Source organism: Lissotriton helveticus, chromosome 1_1 (genome assembly GCF_964261635.1).
Source record: "Lissotriton helveticus chromosome 1_1, aLisHel1.1, whole genome shotgun sequence".
In the NCBI taxonomy this organism is placed as follows: Eukaryota; Metazoa; Chordata; class Amphibia; order Caudata; family Salamandridae; genus Lissotriton; species Lissotriton helveticus.
The window spans coordinates 1,836,119,843-1,836,144,771 of record NC_136057.1 but is presented as its reverse complement, the minus strand read 5'-3'; the positions used below and the strand labels follow the sequence as shown (position 1 = coordinate 1,836,144,771).

At 47.3% G+C, this 24,929-nt stretch overlaps 1 protein-coding gene across 1 annotated transcript in view; it reads left to right on the top strand.

Moving 5' to 3' along the window:
* LOC144753573 (cytochrome P450 2D15-like) overlaps positions 1 to 11,900 on the top strand; it is a 318,479-nt gene extending 306,579 nt beyond the window's left edge. Inside the window, exon 9 of the mRNA XM_078641220.1 lies at positions 11,015 to 11,900. Coding sequence (XP_078497346.1) covers positions 11,015 to 11,193 — 179 coding nt within the window. The 3' untranslated portion in view covers positions 11,194 to 11,900. The remainder of the gene's footprint in view (positions 1 to 11,014) is intronic.
* Positions 11,901 to 24,929: the final 13,029 nt, after the last annotated feature.

Sequence of the window (24,929 nt, the reverse complement as noted above, 5' to 3'; positions counted from 1 at the left end):
GCTCATGGTCAAATACAACCCCTAGATTTTTGGCCTGTTGTGCAGGCCTAGGTGTAGGGCCCAAGCAATTGGGCCACCATGCTGAAGACCACACAGACGGGCCACTCCCTACCACAAGCACCTCAGTCTTGGAGCCGTTCAACTTCAGGCAGTTGTTAGACATCCAGGAGGCAAGCTCCTGCATGCAAGCACTGAAGTTGGCGGCTGCGGTGTCGGGCGCCCGTGATAGGGAGATAGCCAGCTGTGTGTCGTCAGCATAGGATACGAGTTGGATATCGTATTTCTCTACAATCGCTGCTATAGGAGAGGCATACAGGTTAAACAAGGTCGAGCAGAGCCCTGGGGAACTCCTTGATCGAGATGGAATTGTTCGGAGTAACACTCACCTTGTCTGACCTGGAAGCCTCTTTCCGTCATAAAAGACTGTAGCCATCTAAGTGCCTTCCCTTTGATTCCTCCCTTGTTGAGACACTGTAGCAAGATGGAATGTGCTACAGTGTCAAAGGCGGCACTTAGGTCAAGCAGGATGAGTGCCATAGTTTGACCCTCATCAACTCCTTGCCTGACAATCTCGGTGGCCAAAAGCAGTGCAGACTCTGTAGAGTGGCGGGGTCGGAATCCGAACTGCGTGGGGTGGAGAAGATTAGCTTCATCTACAAAGGTCATGATTTGAGAATTGACCACCTTTTCCGCCACCTTTGCCAAATAGGGAAGAAGGGATATGGGTCTTAGGTTATCCAGCTTGTCCCAACTGAGGTTAGGTTTTTTCTGAAGCGGTTGTACTATAGCTAGCTTCCATTTTTTTGGAACAGTGCAGGTTTTAAACGAGATGTCAAGGACATCTCTGATGAAAGGTTCAAGAATACCAATGCTTTGGCCGAGAAGTTTCGGTGATGCCGGGTCAAAAGGAGACCCGGATTTAACCGAGTGACAAATCCGTTGCAGCTCATTAGATGGGGGAATCACAAACTCACATAAACTGTTTATGCCTGCTTCAGAGAGAGGAGATTCCTTAAACTCAGTTGCATTGCCCTTTCCTCCTGCAAAACCAGAATAGATATTAGCCACTTTGTCGGAGAAATAGGTAGCAATACGGTTGCAGGATTCAACTGAGTTAGATGAGGGGTCAACAGAGGCAGTATGCATTGAAATTTCTTTGTAAATTTTAAATAGTTCCTTGGTGGAGTTTTGGGCTTCTCCGATCCTAGCTGAGAAGTGCTTAGTTTTAGCACATCTAATGAGATTATGGTATTCCCTTCTTCTGGTTTTGTATTTCAGTTATAATTGTTACTCGTGTCTGGCGGGCTTTTTTTTAACTTTCCCACAGTGGTGCCTCTGAAAATGGACACTGCAATGGAAACACCAAACACAGTTCCTGCACAGCATTGACTATAAAGTCAATGCTGTGCAGGAACTTGGGTACATGCACACAGGGGGGAAATGTTGTGCCCCCCCTGTGTAGCTCCCAAGGCCCTGAGGTACAAGGGGGACCTTTAGGGCCTCCTTTGTTTCCTCTCCGCTACGGTTTTAATGGAGGAGGAACTGCCATGAAAACCATTTGGGAGAGGAAACTTGTAATATGCTGTGGTCCCGCCAAGGATTTTGAGGCCTCAGGACCACCAGTAAATGGCTGTTCCCTTGTAGGTGTGACGGGCTATGGAGGTCAGACAGCCCTAATTGTAATAGAACAGTAGGAAGACCACCAGTAGCGTGCCTCTGCCACCAGACTTGTAATCAGGCCCATCGTTTTGTCATTTATGATGTCATTTAAAATGTTGCTTCAATATTATCAGTGATGTCATAGATCATGTCATGAGTGATGTAATATGGGGAGGCGTGGCCAGCCAGGCAACATGGCGGGCGCAACTTGCTAGAGCTCCACTAGTGAGGCCCTAACTTATGCTGCATTTCCCCAGATAGTGTGGAGCGAGCTTTCCACCGCAGGGCGGAAAGGTTGCGGGATCACCTGGGGACCTCGCCGGTGTATCCAGAGTCGTGAGGCGAGGCCGGGGAGACAAGACTTCTCCGTTGTGAGGGAGCTGCTGGCGGACGAGGAGAAGGCGCGAAGTCCGGCCGGGTCCCAGAGAGGAGTGGGTCCGACTCTGGCAACGCGGAAGAAGCCTGATCGCGACTGTGGGCTACGGAAAGCGCCAGGGAGGTGCTGTGGAGGCCCCGGAGTGAGTGGCCAGGCCGGATAGCCCGCAACGCCGCTGACAGGTTGGGAGAAGGAGTCCTGCGGCGCCTATGCGAGGGACCGGACGGAGAGCCGCCATTTGGCAACCAGCTGAATTGTGCAGCGGGAGTGAGGGCTCGGCCGCTGGTGGGTCCTGGAGACAGACGCTGGGAAGAGAGGGACCCGCTCCTCTGCTAACTGTGAGGAGCGGAGATAATCTGAAGCGGACGACAGCCGGAGGTCACCGAAACTCCTTGGGTGAGCTGCGGCGCTTCGGAGGCGGGAGGCCGAGCGGAGGCCCAGCTCTGGTGAGAGCAGCTGCGAGTGGATACCTTGATCGGTCTGGCCAGCAGAGAGCAGCAGAGAGCTGCGGTAAGCCGCAGCAGTGCCAGGAGAGTCACGAGAGCTACGGAGCTACCGGAGCTGCGTCCACAGCTGCCACAGCGTTTGCGCAGCGCTTTTGACCCCCGGAGCTACTGGAAAGTCGCCATGTCCCTCAATAACCCAGAGGCAGTGCCCGTAAGGGGGTCCGGCAGCCCCTGGGGACTTCCCTCGATTTCCCAGCGGACTTGGCCGACCTGCAGTAACCAGCAGCGAGGCTTACTCTACCCCCACCCGCTGAGTCCGCGAGCCCGCCCGAGCCTGAGGTGGTCTGCTGACCCTCCACCGGTCCACGGGTGAGAGGCGGAGTGAGCAGGCGAATGAGTGCGAGGCACCTAAGAGCTGCGGGACTGGCAGAGGGGCACGGCAGAGTGGAGGAAGTCAGAGGCAGGAGGCGCGGAGTGAGGCTGGTAATAAACTGCGCAGCTGAGGAGACGTTCCTATTCTGGCGCCATTTTGAGAGCCCGCGCTACGAGAATCCCCAGAACCCCCCTAAAATACAGCGCTAGGCCCTCTGACTACTAGCGCTGCCAGCCGCAGACTGCAAAACCGGAGGGGCCTGCCTGACCCGCTGACCCAGGACTTGCCCGGTAATAACAAGACAAGAGCCGAGAGCTGGGGGCAGGTCTATACACAGCCCCTGACTGTCCCACCGCAGCTGCCCATAAGCAGAGGCCTTCTGCAGCTTGCGCACAGTTGTCAGTGCATGGCCCTACCTACTGGGAAGTAGACCGCGCACCTGCCGCTAGTCTGACCGTAGCATACCTGATAGTAGATTGCTGGCAGCGCCTGCTTGTCCTGCCTAATTGAGCAAGCCTGAAAACCCCACCTGCAATCGCAGTCAGAGCTCTTTGGGAAACGACTGGGGGATGGTTTGCTGCCAGTGCATACGCACATTACCAGGCGGGTGCGCATACAGGAGTCCGGGAGCAAGGCTATAGGGTGGACTGCCCTCAGACGCCCGGCTGAAAGATTGGCTGGTAGGAGTGAGGACCCTATTCCCTGGGGAATAACACCCCCCCTGGCGGTGACTGGAGGCGAGTGGCCGGAAGTGTAGATGCCCACAGTGCAGCAAATTGCTATGGGCAGGCTCAGGGACAAAGCGCAGCTGCGGCAGCAGGAGGCGAGTGGATCCGAAACGATGCAGGACCAGAGGCGGATGGCCATGGACCCCGCAGCTGCTCTGGCAGCCAAAATGGACACAGTTCTGGCGGCGGTGAAGCGTATTGGATCGACCCTAGAGCAAACCAAGTCATCACTAGAGGGACGGATCGATAAAGTAACGTCTGATTTCACACTGCTGCACGCAGACAACCGCAAGCTGGCGGAGACCGTCACAGAACAGTGCCAAGTGGTTCAGGAGCTACAACCTGTGGTGCGCAGTCACGCAGCGGCCCTGCAGGACCAGATTGACAGAGTCCACGAACTAGAAGACCGTGCTGAGGACAGGGAAGGACGGTCTCGGCGCAACAACGTCCGAGTAGTAGGCCTGCCTGAAGGAGAAGAAGGGACATCACCTGAACGATACACTGAGTCGTGGCTGAGGACAATCCTGCCGCCGGGAGTGCTATCCCCGCAGTTCGTAGTGGAAAGGGTGCACAGGGTGCCCGCGCAAGCCCAGAGGGCGGGAGCTAGACCCCGCCTGTTCCTCTTCAAACTCCTCAACTACAGAGACCGGGATACAGTGCTCCGGGAAACCCGAAAGATGAGCGACCTGCAGGTGGGCAACAGTTGTGTAATGCTTTTCCCGGACTACACGGCGGCGACACAGAAGAGGCGGGGCTCCTACATGGCAGTGAAGAAACAGCTCAGGGACCTAGAACTACCCTATTCGCTGCTCTTCCCCTCGCGGCTGCGCGTGGTCACAAAGGAGGGCACACGCTTCTTCGAAACCCCAACGGAAGTCTGGGATTGGCTGGAGGAGACCGGGCAGTGGTCGGGGACGTGACCGGTGGCCCCAGAGGGCGGTGGATGGCAAAAGCAGCGCTCCAGGAGGAGGAGGAGGAAGAGAGGGGCCAGACGGGGGACAGGCCTGGGGCAGGCGCCACCCAGCCCGGAGAAGATACGGCAGGACCGGCAGGAGTCACTGGAGGCGGTCGCAACGCTGGGAGCTGGGACAGGACTTGGAAGGCCGGAGCATGGACAACAGAGCGGAGCCGGGGCTAGCGGATCTTCCTCGCCATCCACTGTAATGTCGGACGACATTCTACAGTCGGTAGTAACGCCCCAGACAGCGGACTATATCGTGTGACAGCTGGCGAACCTACGATGGACTACTACATACCTGGTGTTTTGAGCAAAGATCCATTGTATCCTTTGAATGTCTGATGTCACACATTGGTAGGCAACACTGCTGACCTGGAGTCACACACGTGCGCAGACATAGTAATAGGATCTGCTAAAGCGATGTGGATGCACAGCCGCGCTTTCCACTGGGACACGAGTTCATGCACTGACAGGTAGGGTGGCACTTGTAGGTGGCTCGCACAGGCCGGTACGCTCTACTGTCAGTAGCAACCCAACCACACCTCAACAGAGCTGGGGCCTTGTCGAGGGAGTTCCCTGATAACACCACTGACTGCGCGTTCCCCAAACGCATACACATTGCGATCACGATATACTAAGCAGTAGTTTGGTTGCCCAGTCTGGACGCATTCTCCGTTGGGAGTATGCCCATAAAGTTACACAGTTAGTTTAGGTTCACATGTTTCAGATACGGCAATTAGTGACCCCCGTCCGAGGGCCCACCCCTAGACCTCACAAGCTGCGACCCCTGCCCTCCGGGCAGACACACCACAGCACCACTCATGGGGTGCACTAACATCATGGCCTGGAACATCCGAGGCATGCACACCCCGTCGCGTCGGTACTCTGTTTTCGCGTATATGCAGCGCCACCAAACGGGGATTGCGCTCCTCCAAGAAACACACATGTCCAGAGTGGAGTTGGAAAGGCTCCACAGGCGCTGGAGGGGACAGCTTTATGGCACTCTGATATGGGTGAAGGCAGGTGTTCCCTTCGCATGCACTGACACGCAGGTAGACACGGAAGGGCGGTACACTTTTGCGAAGGGGAGGCTTAATGGACAGGAAATATTGCTGGGTTCTATTTACGCCCCCGAAACGGAGCAACCTGCCTTCCTGGCGTCTTTAAACCACGTCCTTCAGCAGTATGCGGGCCTGCCCTGGTTGATAGGCGGCGACTATAATATGGTGCTGGAGACACAGTTAGACCACTCGTACCCGCCCCTGCGTGCAGTGGCAGCGACCTTGGCGGCACAAGCCCTTAGAGACTGGCTAACACACTGGGGCATTCAAGACCTCTGGCGTACACAACACCCCACAGACAAAATATACTCCTATTACTCGCCGGTGAACGGCCTTCATGTTAGGCTAGACAGAATAGTAGGCTCCCAGTCCCTGCTCCCGCTCTTAACTAAGTCGGAATACCTAGGCAGGACGCACTCGGATCATAACCCCTTGTGGTTCCAGATTAGCTGGGTGGCAGATAGACCTCCGGTGCCCACATGGCAGCTGCAGCCGGCCGCATTGGAGGTTGCGGAGTTCAGATCATCACTGGGTACTGCCATTCTCTCCTACTTTGAGGAAAATGAGGACACAGCGAGCAATCCCATGGTGGAGTGGGACGCCCATAAGGCAACTATCCGGGGGCATTGCATAGGGACCACGTGGAACACCCGTGCGCAGGTATCTGCGTCCCTGACCCGCATAGAATCCGAGCTACAACAGTACGAGCGAGAGGGGGAGGGAGCGGGTAGGCATGCTCTTAAGCTGGGGGAGCTACGAGGAGAGCATGCGGTCCTCATTGAGAGACTAAGGTGTCACAATTATGCAGCGCACATGGCCAGGACACATGCGAAAGCGGACAGAGCAGGTCGCTTGCTAGCCTGGCTAATACAGGCCGCGGAGCGCAAGGCGCCGATCGGTGCCATTCGCTTAGGAGACGGTACTGTGGTGTATACACAGCGCGAAATACACCAGGCGTTCACCGAGCACTATCGGGACCTCTACAAAGCTCAAGGCACTGGCCGGGAACATGCGGTGGCTGACTTCCTAGAGTTGATTACGCTGCCCACAGTCTCTGATGCACAGAGGGCGGACCTGGGTGCCCCGCTCGCGCTGGAGGAGGTGGGTGACGCAATCCAGGCTCTGGCGACGGGAAAAACACCGGGGCCAGAAGGCCTGCCAGCTGAATATTACAAAGCGAACAGAGACATCCTGGCACCATGGCTGCTCCAGATGTATCAGGCGTCGATAGCTGAGGGCCGTCTTCTATCCTCCCTGAGAGAAGCATTTTTGGTGTCCCTGCCCAAACCTGACAGAGACCCAATGTCCCTGAGCTCGTATCGCCCGTTGGCAATGCTCAATACGGACTATAAGATATTAGCCAAGATACTCGCTGAGCGTCTGGCGCTAATAGTCCCGCATCTGGTCCACCCAGACCAGAATGGTTTTGTGCCGGCGAGGTCCACATCACTGAATCTCAGGAGGTACTTTCGAGTGGCGGCGGAAGCAGCGGCGGTGTGGCCTAGAGCAGGGTGCCTAATACTATACCTAGAAAGGGCCTTTGATAGCTCGAGTGGGGATATCTTCTGGCGGTGTTGGAGGCGTATGAACTGGAAAGGGAATTCCTGGAGATGGTGGGGCTTCTGTATAGGAACCCCGTGGTCCGCGTCCGGCTGGGGCCATACGTCTCGGAGGAGGTGGAGGTGGGCAGAGGCACTTGGCAGAGGTGCCCTCTGTCACCGCTGCTCTTTGTGCTCGCCATTGAACCTCTGGCGGCAGCCATGAGGCAACTGCTGGCTGACGGAATTCAACTGGGGGATGGTGTTCATCAAGTCTCCCTGTATGCAGATGATCTATTGGTCTTTGTCAGGGACGTGAATAGTATGCCGGAACAGCTTGCCCCACTGCCAAGCCGCTTTGCCGGTCTCTCGGGGCTCCGAGTTAATGCGGGTAAGTCCTGCCTCTATGCTTTTAATAGTGAGGTTAATGATCCGGAGTACAGCCTGCAGGGCACGAGAGTGCAGTGGCGAGCGGACACGTTTAAATACTTGGGGATCCAGATCTACCGGCAGCCAGCGGACCTGATGGACGGAAACCTAGGTAGAGCGGTTGCAGCGCTCAAGGCGCAGATAAGCTTCTGGTCCACGCTCCCCCTGACGCCCACGGGCAGGGTAGCCTTGGCCAAAATGGTGATGCTTCCTCGCCTTCTATACTATTTTGCAAATCTGCCTCTGTTCGTGCCTACATCTTTCTTCTCCAAGCTCAACGGGACCCTGCGTGACTTTATCTGGGGCGCATCTCGACACCGCCTGGACCTAGGGAAGCTATTTCTTCCCACAGACAGAGGTGGCCTAGCCGCCCCCTGCTTTGAGCACTACTATCTGGCGGCGAAGCTCCAATGGATCACCCGCTGGATGGCGGACAGAGGGAGAGAGGACACCGCCACAAGTGAGCCGCCCTACACCATGGAAAGGATCACTGCGCTGTTTCATCTGCTGGCAGCCAGGGCCCGACCTGCCCCGCTTCTGCTAGGGGTCGCATACAAATGCTTCCGTAGGGCACTATACCTCACAAGGAAAGTGCTTCCATACGCACACGAGTTCTCACACCCCGCATGCTAGATCCCCTGGGGGATTCCTCATGCATAGGTCCCTCACGGCCCGGATGGCGATGGGGTGGGGCGACATTGCGGAAGAGCCGGCGCAGCACTTGACGATGCAATACCTACATGTCATGGGCAGGGGCAGGCATCTCATTAAATGGTTTGTCGCGTCCCTACGGTTGCACACGGAGCAGGACTTGGACCCCCTCCGCGGAAAGTGGGAACAAGATATGGGAAGACCGCTGGCGGACAAAGAATGGGAAAGGATGCTCAATAGCCCGGTGCATATCCCCAGAAACATGCGCTTTCCCCAGATCCAAGTATATATAGTCCACAGGGCCTACCTCACCCCAGCCTTAATAAATAAATATTTTAACAGGACAGATGCATCTTGCCCTCAATGAGACGAGCTAGATGCGGACCTCCTTCACCTTTTGTGGCGCTGTTCAAGACTTGGCACTTATTGGAGGGAAATCCATGCCCGGCTCGTGCAATGCACTGGCCGCGCAATCCCCTGTGACTGGCCTGAATTCCTCTTGCACCATTTCAAGCGGTCGCCTGCTACTAAGGCGTCGTCCCGTTTTCTGGACCTGGGAATGGTCACGGCGGTGAGGCTCCTAACAAAGAGATGAAAGGCGAGAGACCCACCCAGTGTGCAGGCGTGGACCTTGTCTCTCCTGTCGTGGGCCCGTGCGGAGTGGACTGCCATTAGGAGAGAGGAAACAGTGGGACTCCGCAGAGAGCCCATGGCGGAATGTTGGGAGGGCATGCTAAACACACTACAGGCGACAGAGACTGGCACGGCTGAGGAGGTGCCGGGGGACACAGAGGGCGGAATAGATAACAGTGGGGAGGGGCGCGCGGCGAACACCACTAACAACAACAATGACAGCAGCAATACTGACACTAGCGCGCAGGCGGGGGCCCATAGCCAGAATGCTGTGAGGATGCAGTAGCCATGGGGAAGCATATACACGACGAGAGAGAGGAGAAGAGGAGTGGGGGGAGTGGGAGGCCGGTTAGACAAGACGAGGGAACAAACATACATTTACTGAAGGAAGGTGGGGGAGGCGGACCTCGGGGAGGGGAATGGGTGGAATGTTTTGTATTGAACCCTGGTGATAAAGCTGTATCTCGTTGTTAGTGTTTTCTTGCAAATGTTCTGGTTGCAACTGAGTTATGTATATATGATCTGGCACTCCAAGTGGAAAAGAGACGCAAAGACTCTCACAGGATATAGACATGTATGAAGGCCCGGGACTCAGTCGCTTGACGTATAGGTTAAACTACATTAGCGTTTTAATAGCAAAACGCGTTGTCGGAGCGCTGATAGCAGTACACTGGTGATAATGTAATTGATGTACATGATGCGTGAACTGAGTTGTTGAATATGACATAGAAATGCCAATAAAAAGAGTCGACAAAAATAAATATGAGTGATGTAATATGCGCTGTAAATATGAGTGCACTGCATGCCGAGGAGGCGAATTACAGTTACAGAGGTCACACCCCCTACCAAAATAATTATTAATATTAATCCCCGGGCTGGTACTATTTTGTTTCTGCAATTTCATGAGTGTACCGCAGGATCTCTGTAAAAAGAAATGATCATTTTGGCCCCAGGGCCAGAAAGTTTACTGGGGCCATGAATCTACCCCGCCCCCTTATTTCTTTATTTAAAAACATTTTGAGGACAGGGGACTAAGGGGCATATTAGCAAGAACCTCATTAAAATTATCGCCGTTGAAACAGCGATAATGGGCTTGCTAATATGCGTTATAGAATTCCAATAGAAGCCCAGGTTAGATGTGCAGGACATCCTACCTGGGCTTCTATGGGAATTCTATATCTCACTCCTGCGGGACCAGCACTTGTCCCTTGAAACCAACCACTTCTATATGGAAATATGTTTTAGCCTTAAGCTATAAAAAACTACTGAACAGATTTACATTGAATCACAAATAGCAACCTTTCTGGTCCAAGTTCTAGTTTCCCGCCAAATATGGTGTAATTCCATTTAGCCATTTTCACTCTATCGTATTCCAAAGAAGTCTATGGAAAATGCATGGATATTTTACGTTTTGGGATCCCCCATTCCCTCAGCCTCGGCTTGAGGGATCACCCTGAAACTTTTCAGGATGGAGCTGAGCGAAAAGGAGCACTTTTTTGGAACGTTTCAGGAAGATACGTTAAACGGAGCCAAAGTTATTAGCAAATCAAAAACGCCATCCTAACTATTCTAACTATAACTAGCCACTGGTGAGCTCAACTGGGTTATATATTACCCAATGGCGGTAGATATATATATAATGAAATATCAGCATAATGCTTGTCATATACCACGTTCTAAAACAACAAGTAAATGGCGAAATGTGAAAATTCATGCTAAAGGCAACTCTGCATAAGGTCTGTGCTTGATAGAGGAGGGAATACAAGTGTGTGTGTGCATGTGTGTGTGTGAGAGACAGTTACAATCATGGCACACATCACTTTCACGGGAATCGTAGAGCCATGCCCTCTGAAAGCGATTAGTGAAATTACTATTTCTGCACTTTAGTTAGGGTGGACATGGTTTTCCAGAATGCTGTTTGCCACCATATTGCATATGATCTCGATAAAGATGAGAGAATCAGACGTGCATAGAATTGGGTTATCACCGGTTTGTGTGGAAGTTGCCAATTGAACACTGAAGTCCCTTGCAAATCTAACTGAAAAATGCTCTTCAGTGAAATCTAGATCCTACAGCTTGAATGCTCTTGCATGTTTTTTTTCTCACAATAACACTTTACCACTTTGCCATTGATTAGGCTTCCTATCTATTTTTCTCTGCAGGTCGTCGTGTTTGTTTGGGGGAACAACTTGCCAAGATGGAGCTATTTCTCTTTTTCACCACCCTCTTGCAGGGCTTCACATTCACCAGCCCTGAGGGACAGCCTGGGCCGAAAGAGAATGCCATCTTTGCTATCACACGGAGCCCTAATCCCTACCAGATCTGTGCCAGAGTGAGATAGCCATCCACCTCCAATGGCCTCTCCAACATTATTCAGCTGTTGTCCACGTTTCTTTGTACAAGAAGGACCAGCTACGTATATCTTTAATGGTGGGAAATCCTATATATCTTAGTCTATTGGCTTTCCATTGAAGCACCATCACAATTCAGACATGCCTGCATTACCCACAGAGCGCTGCACTCATCTTCACCCTTCTGTCTAAGCGAAAAACTGAAAATCTCTAGAGCAAATATGGGTTCCCAAAATACCCAATCCCTGCTCCTGGAACCCACCAACTTCAGTCGAGAACAGTACATAAGCCAATCATTCCCTGGTAGTACTACAAGAATCTAGAACTTCTCACCTCCCCCCTTTTGCCGAAACACCTGCATTGTCACCTTCAAAAGGACCTCAATGTACTCATATTTGACAGACTCCTTGGTTAATCACTCTCGACCAGACTTAGGTACTCTCTCCACCAGGATTCAAACTACCCTCATTATGTGACACCACCATCTTAATCGTTGCTTGAACTGTGTTCCACCATTGACCAATCTGCTGCATCTGTCCTGGTTGCAGCCACCGATATTAAGGTCTGAATTTTAATTATTGTAACTGAAACGTGCTTTACCCTGTAGTCTGCTACTTTTGTAAAGCTCTCTAATGTTTTTGGGCCATGTCTGCACTAAATAAAATTGCAAAATTATATAAATAAAAATGAGTCCTAAGCCTGTTGCATGCCCCATCCTGTGTGTTCCTCTCTATGTGACCCTCTCTTAGATAAGTATTCTGTAGTATGCTCCTCCATATGATTGTGAAAGATGGGCTCCAAAAGTCATCAGCTGCAGTTCTAATTTTGGACTTAATCCTCCAGGAGATCTATGACACTCAGGTTATCAGCTACATTGATAACATTTATCCATGGTCAGCATCTCCACCTTCACCACAAAAGGTATAGCAAGAGAGGCGGACAGATAATATAGACTGAGGGTCTGATTTATAATTTGGTGGCATGTACACTCCACAGCGGCTGCAGTTATACCTACCACCAAGATAATGAACCAACAGCCAAATTTAAAAGTGGGTGGACCTTTGATTTAATCACGGCAGAGACTACTCTTTCACCACTGTGATTAAACCACTCCGACGGCCCTGCGGAGTAAGGCCTTTTAAAGGCTGGCTTCTAATTTTGCACACATAATGTTGATGGGGAGAATGAGAGGCCAGTTTTCACTGCCCATCACTACCAGGATAACCCTTGCTGTAAAGGGCAGTGGAACCTTCTAAATGCTCCTATCCCCATGGGAAAAAAACTCTCATGGTGAGGGGGAAATATTCTTTCTTATTTCCAAAAAGAAAATGCTGTTACTGGAATATTCTTTTTTATAACAAAAAAAGAAAACAGCTTTGTGCCGGGCTCAGTCTTCCTGACAGAGCCCTGCACTAAACTGAATGAGGCATTGACAGGAAATGCCTTGATCGTGGTTCCTGCCAATGCTTTAGAAATGACCGCCAGCTTGGCGGATATTTTTTAACTTGTCAGGCACCATCTCCGTCATGGCGATGGGAGTAATTTACTCCATCTCACTGAAGGAGTAATGGGCCGCCTTCCATTAACCCCTTGCATGCGCCCGGGATTCTGCGCCTATGCGGCAAATTCGCAAGTGGTCGGGTTTATGACGGCCCCCAGCCGTCATCAGCACACGAGCGCCGTAGTGCATGATGGCTGGGGGCCGTCATCAGCATGCAAGGGGTTATAAAAAATTAGGCACTAAATATTTTTATTAAAATGGTCCAAAATACTGCCCACTTTGTTACAGTGAGGCCACATGTTTTACATTGTATAATTTGTCTTCCAGAAGGTAGCCTAAATAGTGGCCACTAAAACTTTTTATCTCGCTCTTTCACACCGTTTCTAGTGATCCAGCGCGAACCCAAATATATATTGATCAGGGGTAAATATTCAACAACATCACATCACTTTGGCCCATACACATTGACCCAAATCCCTAATGCGCTGGGGTCAAATTTGTAAGGTTTTCTTCACTCCACTGTATTGTCTTCAAGCACTAAATATTATACATCCTGTACTTTAGTGTATTTAAACATATGTAAATCGACTTTTCATCTACTTGGTCGATGGACCAATTAGTTCAAGAGTTGATAGCAATGGTTATTCAAAAGACATTTAAATCATAAAACTGGCAAAAATGACCACAAACTCCTTGTGAGGTTAAATATTTTAGCTAGTAATCATAAATGCCTTTAGCGATCATATCCATAAGTTCGAATACTGGAAACCTCATGAGAGAGAAACTTCAATTTATAACAGAGTTAAAACTGAATCATTCATCAACATTTACATTGCAATAGAGGGGATAGATGAAGAGACATTAGATGCAAACAAATATATCGAACAAATCCATGAATTTTGGATGGAATAGATAAAGAGACAGAAGTTTCAGAGACAAAAATACATCTGCAAAGTATATTCTGCAATGCTAAGCAAAGTTAAAAACAAACCCAAGGGATCTGTAAAGGGACACCACCACCCAGGCCTAGGTAGCAGTGGGGAAGCCCTGAATTCAAGAGTCAGAGATCAAAGACTCAAGACCAAAATAGGGACAGGACAGGACCAGCTAGGCCTCACAGCAAACCGACGATCAGCGATGCACCTTCTCTCGGACACCTACAGCCTAAGCGACCTCCTCCTGCTTCTGTAAACCACACCACTAAAGCCCCTATTCTTATACCCTAAAAGTACATGTCCCTCCCACAACAGTTGCAAAATAAATTTTTACAGCTAAGGTATTGGTTGAGTTCTAGCGGTGGGATGTCACCCCACTATGAAATCAACTACCTTTGACTACACCATTGTTTAAAACATTTTGTATACAGCCATCAACGCTTGCTCTCTCTCATGAGTACACATATAACAATGTATTGTACATTTTGTTAAATTTAACGTCTACAAGTTCTATTCCCATGAAGACACTGGCTTTGGCTGCTTTAGAAGAGTTCCGTCCTTCACCAGGTCAAGCTTTTTCAGCTGCGTACAGCAGTTCGATCACGTGATCACATAGTCCATGCTTGCTCCTAATTCCACCCTCTCTAGATTTAGGCTAACTTTATAATATGGAGGACTTGCCCATTACAAAAAGAATGGAAAACGAACATTTATTAATAATGAGACAATGCAATTTAAACTGTTTACCCTCTATTTTAGCTCTACTCCTCATTAATGGTTAGTCTAGCATAGCACAAGCATAAAAACTGCATTATTTTGTAGTTTTAAAGCAACACACACCATGCTTTTTACCGATTTCACATGCAGCCTTGCCATGCAAACCGTCTTTATTTGTTTTAAACACAAAATTATTACATTTCCGGTTATTTATGTATTATTCAGGGTTATTTCATGCACATCGCAAAGCAAGCTTCCCACGTGTAGTGTAAATGTGCCCATTAGTTTGTTCTGACACTACTTGCTGTTAGTACGTATTATAGGGGTGTTCGACTGAGCAGGTTTCTTTCGCGAAAATCCTGCTCCATCACTAGTAATGTACTGTCATACTGTCCAGACTGCATTATTGTTAATATAGTTTACATCAGCTCTAAAAAATAAAGAAATCGGAGACTCCAGGGATTCATAGCCAGTGCCAGGCCTCCCTTTTGAGTATCAGTTTGTTCTGCAAATGCCTTACTTAAGTGGCCAAACTGTGTTGAATATAAGGAAGAACAGCCTCATTAGGCCAGTGATGCAATAACGGCAATGGATCCCAGTTGAGCAAAGAAAAGGACATTCAATGTGCTTTTTCAATTCCTTCCGATAAGGTTATACTTTCTGTCTCTGAAAATGTTACTCTCGTTTCACGCTAAGAGGCTTTGGTAAGGCAACCCTTGACTGTTTATGGTTTTAGCTAAGAAATTTAATTTACAATTCTTAATCATCTGCAAGAGTGAAAAATCGGCAATGAATGTCGTTGTCCAATGTGACTTTTGAACAGTTCTGCATTTGTGCTTTTTCCTAGATTTTGTTGGGATGAAATATTTCTCCAGGCATTTCAGGTACAAGCGGGCAGTAACACACCATTTACCTAGAAGATGAATCTTCAGTTTGCCCATCACATCATTCCCCTTTTCATTAGGAGGGCAAGGGAATACAGTGTTGCTGATTTTAGCCCTGACACTAAAATGTTATTCAGCCCTTCCAACGCCATTTCTGCTTTCATATTGCACAGAAAACAGTGAAAATGTATCTGACTGGCTCGGCAAATCCACCAGTATGTGAAAATATAGCATGATGGTGGGTTCAAAGTGAATATAGATTTCTAGGGCCCTCATGATTGGGTGCTGGTGGTGGGAAAAGAAATCATATGACAGGATGGTATTAGAAAAGGAGGACTGCAACAAAGGGTCTCACTTTACAAGGATCTGTGGGACATATGCATATGCAAAAACAAGGAGGTGATGGATAGGGCGCTACAACTTTTCACACACTCACCCCCAGTGACAGATCTGGGATTAATCCATCATCGTTTTTAGCTCACTTCGCCACCCCAGTTCAGACACAGCTGTATGCACATCAGGATTGACCCTGCGCCTCATGGGAACACTCCAGCCCGAACTGCCAAGCCATGGCTTCCCTGGACCGGAAACTAGCATCCTGGGACCGGTTTTGGGCTAACAGCCCTCATCAGCCAGGCTAGCTTGAATCCAGTGGCAAATCCAGTGAAAAGTGAGCAAGGGACCCATGTCTGGGCATGCACATATGCATATGCCCTGCACGTCATGGGAGTGGTAAGTGAGGGAAAGTCTGGACCGTCAAAATCTACAACTTTCTTTTTCTCCTAGTGTGGCTCCTGTCCTGATCGTGGGAGATGGTTTGGAATGAAAAGCTCCAAAGCATGTAAGGGTATAAGAGATTAAGGTTCTGCCTTTGATAGAGCGCGCAGGTCACCCAACCAACAAATTTTACCATATACGTATCGGGCCCATAAACTTCAATTTATCACATACATTAATCAGGTGACCTTACACTCTACTATCAGTAACCCTGATTCCTTCCTATTTGTTCCTGCTGTACCTGACTTACCAATCCACCGTTACGGGTACCTATGACCACAATGGATCAGAGAGCTAGCTGTAAAAGAAAGGCAGGCAAACCCAATACCAACTTTATATTTCTTTGTATTCATTAAATGACCACAGACTACGGGGAAGTTTTTAAAGGTTTTATCTAGAATTCAGATTCAGAAAGCATACAGTTTATAACTAATAGGCAATCGATGATCAAGATAACAAAAAGCACATAACCATAAAGGAAGTATACTAGGGCGACCATTTATGAGTCTAAGGGAAGATAAGAACAAGAAACATTGCTAATCAAATTTTCAGGGATGGAACGCAAGAATGAATAACTATAGATGGGGCAAATTAAAAGAGCATACATTGAATATCACTACTGAAAAAAATGCTTCAAAAGCTTTGGGTGAGAAATTTGTGAATCCTATACATCTATAGGAAGGGTGAAAAAGGGAACACGCTATAGTTTTAGCAACATTACTTCAAATCAGCTTGCAGGAGAAATTATAAACCACATCTATAATTCATAAACAGTATGGAGAGAATGTGCTTTAAAGGTGGGGAAACATAGGAACATGCTACGGAAAAATAAATGTATGACTTTCATTTAGTAGTTTGCGGAAAGCATGGAAAATTAACATATGCAAAGGTATGTCTTTATTGAAGCAAAGACAGAAAAATAGAAGGTGCAGTATAGAGTTTTCAGTACTATATTTACCTAGAATGGTGTGAAGACCAACCCTGGCCACGGATCAGTCAAGGACAGGAAAAACCCAAAGGAAGGACAGTCATCGATGGGACAGCAGGTGCAGCATGGACACCCCAGGACAGGACAGGAAAACCAGATTAGGATCAGGACAGGACCACCAAGGAACGACCAGCACCCGCAGTTTGGAAGCAACGCCTGCGCTCCACCCTCTCTGCAGCTATCGGCCAGAACCCCGATTGGGTTAGCGAATTCCCCTGCAAAGTGCTCCACCAGCACTTAAGGTTTAGTAAAACCTTTCGAGTCTATGGCATATTTCGGATAGAGTGCTCCGCAGCGCTCTGTATCAGTCACCTATTGAGTGCGTTGGGTCAGTGACAGGTCAGCTATTCAGACAAGTCGGACAATTCCTCTAGCTAAACCTAGGCTAATTATACTGTTTTCGGTTCAGTGTACTACCCCCCAAATGTTGCAAGTGTCAGAATCCCCAATTTCGATTGGTCCCCAAGTAGGATAGGTCAACACACCAATCATGTCTTACTTCTACAAGCTCACATTTACATACTCTGGGCCCGCCTAGTGATTTTGGGGTTCCCATGAGATATTCTACAGAATACAATGAAAGCATTACAAATGTATCAATTGCAGTACAGTCCGGCTTCTTCGGCTGGGTGAAGGTGCATCTTCCCAGGCACGTCTTGGCTGCCACCTCTGGTTGGAGGTCATTCAATGTCACCGGCCGAAATCTGTCATGCGCAGAACAGCATTTCAATATGGATTCCCGAGCATCCCATCAGCCCCTCAATACCGCGGTACATGAAAAGTAAGCGAAAACAAATTAAAACATAGAAATAAATGAATACACTGTATACCATGAATAGCTACTCTATACCCCTTTACTTAAAATATACTATGGCGTGAAGGATTAGTGCAGACAGACAATAACATGAAACATCAGCGCAAGCTTCACCATGTGAGGACACAGACAGCCATTTTAAAAGCAAGTGTGCAAGCGCAAAGTTTCCCACCAGAACTGCAAGTACGTCACGTCACGTGAGTGTGACTAACGCATGCGCAGAAAGAAACCCGCCAAGCAGCGGCCATTTTAGATACAAACGTTATTGAGTTAGTAAACACATAGGCAAGCGTCTCTAGGACACCCCAATGTCAGAATAAAGGGAAATTAGTAAGACGAACAGGTTGAATTACATAGTTATAGGTTATTTGAGGTTCTTGAATCCAAGCAAGTCGCGTAATATGCGAAGCCTTGCTCCATCAATCCCCTCTTTGATGATATTTACTATCATCACAAACTAATGGAATCAGATGCCAACTTTTTTTCATACTTTGTTCATTTCAATCTCTTCCAACATTCGATTCAATTTTTCCTTAACGTCCTTGTTAGGGTGAGAATTTTTCACCCTTTTGTAAATCTGATTATTCAGTTCCTCCAATTCAAGTTCATCCACACTCCTTTTCACACCTCTCTTATTCACAGTGTACTTCTTTTGGTGTTTGCGACATTTGCAACAGACAAATATGAGGAATATGATGAAACCTACTACTGCAATTGGCATCAGTACCTTAAACAACAACCCTCTACCTAATTGTGCAAACCAATGACCTGCTGCAGAGAGACCATCAGTAAGTCTTTTCCAGGCACTGTCAACCTCCAGTGGTTTAAGTTCTTTTTCAAAATTTGTAATATTCCTTACATACCTTTGGATTCCTACACTTTTGTCAGGTATGTAAGTGCAACAATGTTGCGCTTTCAACATTCGGCAGACTCCGCCCTCTTTTGCCAATAGGGTGTCAAGAGCAAGTCTGTTCTGTAAAACCATTGATCTGATCTCAACCATTTCGGTATTGACCATCAGGAAACCTCCAGCAGTGTGGGAAGATAACCGATCTACCACTGTAGACAATTTGCAAAGTTTGTTTGAGTTCAGAATCACTCCCACTGCAGGTATTATTGCGCTAAAAATATCTCCTACAATCTCTCCAGCAGTTTCTCTTCTATTGCGTACTAATTGGTTAGTTTCTTCATTGCTTCCAGTGATTTTCCCCACATGGTATATCTTCGGGAAGACAATACCAAAGTAGCAACTCCCGTACCAATGGTCGGGCAATTTGAAGTAAGCCTTGTTCCCACAAATAAAATAGATTCCAGGAAACACAGGCTCTGTCCCATCTTTGAAACCCCAACCCCCAGTTACCTTGTAATTATGTTCACATTCACTGGAACCGATGAAAACATTGTTATAATAGCTAGTCATTTCCCTTTTAAGACAGAGTTTCCCATTCTTCTCGAAGTCAAGGAGCATAGCAGCAGTAGCTCCACCATTTGAGGTGCTCCCTATACTTTCTGCCCATTTAGGAGCTTTATGGTTCCTGTCTTTGGCTTTCTTTTGAAAACTCTCTCTTCTTTTCTCTACAATGTCCAGAAATTCCTTTTCTTTTTCATGTAAAGAACAGGTCAGGTTATTTTTATGTGCATCATCTATATTCATTTTTCCTACAGTTAGAAAATAATCACTCATGAATTTAGCTACATCTCTAGTCGTCTGTACAGGGTTTAGGTTTCTTCGAACAGGAAGTTCAGAAAAGGTCACGTCATACTTTGAATAATAATACTGTAAAGGTCCTCTTTTGTAAAATAAGCTAGTTAGTATACTACAGGAAATTCCATAGGTTAAGGGCAAGTGATGATAAGTCACGCCTTCAGCTACAGAAGTAGGTAGCTTCATGCAGACATAACAGTCGTCTATTTCCATGGTTTCTACCTAGTGCAATAATAGGTTTGCGAAAACGTTTAAATGAGTCTTGTGTTTGATCTTGTTGAAGTGTAATGCTTCCTCGTCTGGTGCTTCCAATTTTAACTCTCCGTTTCAGGCTCAATGGTTTGTCCAATGTGTCTACTCTTTGTGGTGTAATCTTAGTGTGTGTTTCTACAGTGTCGTCAGGTAAATTATTATTCGGGTACAAACTTGGGTTTTTACTCATCAAAGAAGGAAGGGTTACAGTCAGTCCTATCCAAAGCATCAGTACTATTGCTACACTACATAAACATACTTGGCAGCACGTTTTACAACAACTACGTCTAGGTCTTCCATTCATATTTGAATCAGACATTTTTGCTTAGAAGAAGTTCTCAACCCCTCTTTGTAACTTTGCACAGGTAGCTTACACTGAGCAACTTCAGGTTGGTTCATCTTCTTCAGCAGACTGATCAGCTGTCTGTTCTTCGTCACTTTCGTCAGTTATATCAAGATCCTCAAATTCCTCTAATATCAAATAAGTCCATTCAGGATCCTGATATTTTTCGTTCAGTCTTTTTATTCGATCACTTCTTCTTTTGGAGCTTTCTCCAGCTTGCTCTGCTATACGAGAACTTTTCCTTCTTTGCTCAAGTTTCTCCTCTACTGTTTTTAGTCTTAGTCTCAGTCTCTTAATATATCTTGGTTCGATATTTTTCTTTTTCTTGAGTCTTTTAGCTGGCACTGTGATTTTGCTTTCTTCTAATGCTCTTTTATTTTCGTTTATTTGTGGCACTTCTGCTTCTACTTCTTCCCTTCCTGTCTGACTAGTCCCAGGTCTTATTTCTATTTCTTCTGCCTGGTTACTAAGCTGGCCTTGTTCAGGTGTATACTGGATTTGACTTTTGGGCGTTCTAATTTCTGTATCCTGAACACGTTCTTCTAATTCTATCTGGTCCTGTTCAAGCACTTCGAACCTTTGATTTTCTTCCGCTTGAACCTTTGCCCTAATGTCTATCTGTCCCTTTACAATCTCAGGAGTTTGTGGAGGTGTGTCGATCACTTGTTCTGTCCCTGTCTGATCTTCTTCTCCTTCAGATTTGACATGGATTTCGATAATCTGATTGTCTTCTCCTATTCCTGTCTCTTCCTCTCTATTCCACTCTCTATCTGCGTAGGTTTGACTTCTTGTTGGATCATCAGTCAGGTCGATTATGGGTATCCACTCATCTTGACTGGTGCTCGGTTGTTCGTCATCAGCTACTTCAGGACCAACGTCTGGAGACCCCTCAGCTGGACAACCTTCAGCGTCAGTTTTCTCGTCTCTGATCACCTTCTTGGTATGGCTGGCATGGATCCACTTTGGAACGCCGGCACACTTCACCGCTGTCGTGGTCACCAGTATCACTTGGCGTTGTTGTCCCCACTTCGGTGCAAGGCAATTTGAACGAGTATGCTTCTTAAGTACAACTTAATCGCCTGGAACCAATTTATGGACTGGAGTTGTTGGACTGGCGACGGCGTCTTCCCCAATCTGGCGAAAGATAGAACGCACTTGGTCACCCAGTTGCTTGCAGTACTCAAGTACCAAATCATCAGAAATGCTTATCAGTTTATGTCCTGGTACCCATGCTTGTCTCATCACTCTTCCCATCAGAATTTCATGGGGGCTCAGGCCTGTTTTTCGGTCTGGAATACTTCTGATTCCCATCAGAACAAGAGGTAAAGCATCTATCCAGTTCATGCCAGTAGATTCACACATCTTTCCTAATCTCGATTTGATAGTGCCATTTATCTGTTCCACCACTCCAGAAGCCTCTGGACGATAGGCACAGTGCAGCTTTTGTGTAATCTTGAATGCTTTACAGAGCTGATCGATTACTTCATTCTGGAAATGCCCACCTCTATCTGATTCAATTGTGACTGGAACCCCGTACCTAGGTATTAGTTCCTGCAGTAACAATTTGGCTACAGTTATGGCGTCATTCTTTTTGGCTGGGTAGGCTTCAACCCATTTTGAAAACAGGTAGACAATGACAAGGACATATCTCATTCCTTTATAAAGGGCAACTGAATGAAGTCTATCTGTAATCTTACAAAGGGACCACCAGATTTCCCAATTTTTCCCAATTCGACTACTGTTCTCTTCCCAGCGTTGGACTGCTGACATGTTAAGCACCTCTGGCAGAGTGACTCTGCTACTTTCCTGAACTTCGGATTGTACCATGTTTGTTGGAAAACCAGAATCATGGCATCCCTACCAATGTGTGAATCTCCATGTATCAGTCTGGCCATTGAAGCAAGCAGATGTCTAGGCAACACAGGCATACCATTTGGGCCCACAATGATACCATTCTCACTTCTCTGTCGACAACCAAGTTTCCTCCATTTTTCCTTTTCCTTTGGTGTCGCAGCATGCTGCCAATCTCTCAACTCTTCCCATGTAGGCACATCCTCAAACACCATAAGTTGGCAGCTGTTTCCATATCCCCCCAATTTGATGTTAACAGACATTCGATGTCTGGCACAATGTTGGGCCACTTCATCAGCATATCGATTTCCTACTGTCACATGATCAGTGCCAGATTTGTGAGCAGCACACTTGACCACTGCCAATTCTTTTGGTAACTGGATTGCATCCAGTAATTCTTGTACAACTTTTCCATTTCTGATAGGAGTACCTGAAGAAGTCAGAAACTCTCTTTGTAGCCACAATTGGCCGAAGTCATGCACAACCCCATAACAGTATTGACTGTCAGTATATACTGTTATTCTTTTATTTTTTCCAATTTTACAGGCCCTTGTCAATGCAATCAATTTGGCTACTTGTGCAGACTTCACTCCAAATAAACAGGATGCTTCTTCAATGCGTTTTACTGTGACTACAGCATAAGCAGCGCTTAGGCCTACGAGTTCATGTCTCAGACATGAGCCATCCACAAACAGCTCACTATCTTCTACAGGCAGGGGCGTTTCCTTGATATCTGGGCGTGGTTTAGTACTGAATTCTGTCAGGTCAATACAATTATGCTCGACCTCTCCCTTTGCTTCTGCAACTATTGAGTCTGGTAATAGGGTAGCAGGGTTTAATATGTTACACCTAGTAATGACCACATTTGCAGCACCTACGAGAATCCTCTCGTACTTAGTCAGCCGACTAGGGGTGAGATACTGGGTTTTAGTTCTGGTCAGTAAAATTACAACTGCATGTGGAACATACACAGTTACAGGATGTCCCATAACAATGGATTCACTTTGTTCTAGACTCGTGCAAGTTGCAGCTACTGCTTTCAGACATCCAGGTAATCCAGCAGCCACTGGATCCAAAGTGGCCGAAAAATATGCCACTGGACGTCTAGTCAAACCATGTGCTTGGGTTAGGACTGACAATGCGCAATTGTCTCGTGTGTCACAAAACAATGAAAATTCTTTAGAATAATCAGGCATTCCCAAAGCAGGGGCTGTACACAGACATTCTCGTAATTTTGTGAATGCTGTCAAGCTTTCCTCATCCCATTCCACTGGGTCCTTTGCTCCTTTCTTGGTCATCTTTATCAAAGGCTTTGCTAGGACTGCAAATCCCACAATCCATTGCCTGCAATAACCTACAACACCAAGGAACATTCTGACTTCTTTCTGAGTACGGGGCAACTGCATGTTCCGAATTATTCTGACTCTCTCTGAAGTAACCTTCCTGATACCTTTTTCTATCTGGTGCCCCAGATATTTTACTGACTTGGTACAGAACTGCAATTTGTCAGGTGATACTTTATGTCCTCCTTCACCTAAGTGATTCAGTAAGGCAATGGTGTCAACAACACAGTCTTTCTGACTCTTAGACGCCACCAAGAGGTCGTCTATATATTGCACCAAAACAGATTTTCCAGGTAAGACTAAAGATTCAAGGCACTTTTTCAGAATCTGATTAAAGATAGAGGGGCTTTCTGTGTACCCCTGAGGGACGCGATTCCAAACGAACACGTGACTGTCGAATGCAAATGAGAAAGGAAATTTGCTGTCTGGATGTAATGGGATCGAAAAGAATGCGTGACACAAGTCAATCACAGTGAACCACTCAGCATCCCAAGGGATCTGATACAGGATTACTGCTGGGTTCGGAACAATAGGACAGCAAGGAACGACAATTTTGTTTACCTTTCTCAGGTCCTGCACTACCCTGTACTTGCCACTAGGTTTCTTGATTCCAATTATGGGTGAGTTACATGGGCTACTCATCACTTCTTGTATGATGTTTGCTTCTAGTAATCTTTTAATCTCAATGGCAACTCCTGCTCTCACTTCTGCACTCATTTTGTATGGCTTGGTATTGGGGTAAACTGCATTTCCCTTCATGGCAATTTTGATTGGGTCTACATTTGCCATTAGGCCTACATCCTTTCCAGTAAAGTCCCATACTTCTGGTTTCACTGTCTTTTGGAGTTCTTCGGGTAAGTCTTGTATAGTCAGTTGTTTAATTTCTGAGTCAGGTCTGATTAATATTAATTTGTATATGCCATCTTCGTCTGGGGTCTGAATTTCGATGCCCTTTGGTGTGCAAAAGATGGTACAGTTCATTTTACACAACATATCACGTCCCAGTAAGTTTACTGGACTGGTATCACAAACTACAAATGTATGCATTTCTTTGAAATTCCCTATTGTGATCTCCATGGGCTCAGTAACTGGGGTACTAATCAATTGATTAGATACACCCACTACTTGGATTGCTTCTCCCGAGAGGGGTAGGTTTGGAACGTCTGCTGTTCTCACAGTAGAACGGGTAGCACCAGTGTCCAACAGAAAGGTGACATCATTGCCATCAACCCTTCCTTCAATGTATGGCCCTGACTGGTCTATTGGCAAGGAGGCGCCAAGTACACACTCCTCGTCTCAGAGAAAAGTATCATTCAACAGAAATTGCGAAGTTGCTGCATTTCTATCCTCATTTCCTCCCCAGATCTCTATGTCATCACCCTGCGGTGTTTTCCCCTTATAATTCGGTTTAGGTGCACGGGGCAACTGACTCGCCTTTACCTGTTGCTGGGTCTTTCTTGGCCTTTCATTCTGCGTCTGTGGATTTAAATCAGGGTTTTGAGGGTTATTATGCTGTGCATATGGACACTCGTCTCTCCAGTGCCCTATGTCTCCGCACTGGTGACAGGGAAATTTCTTTTTGGCTTCCTCTCAACTCATTTTCACTCTGGGCTTCC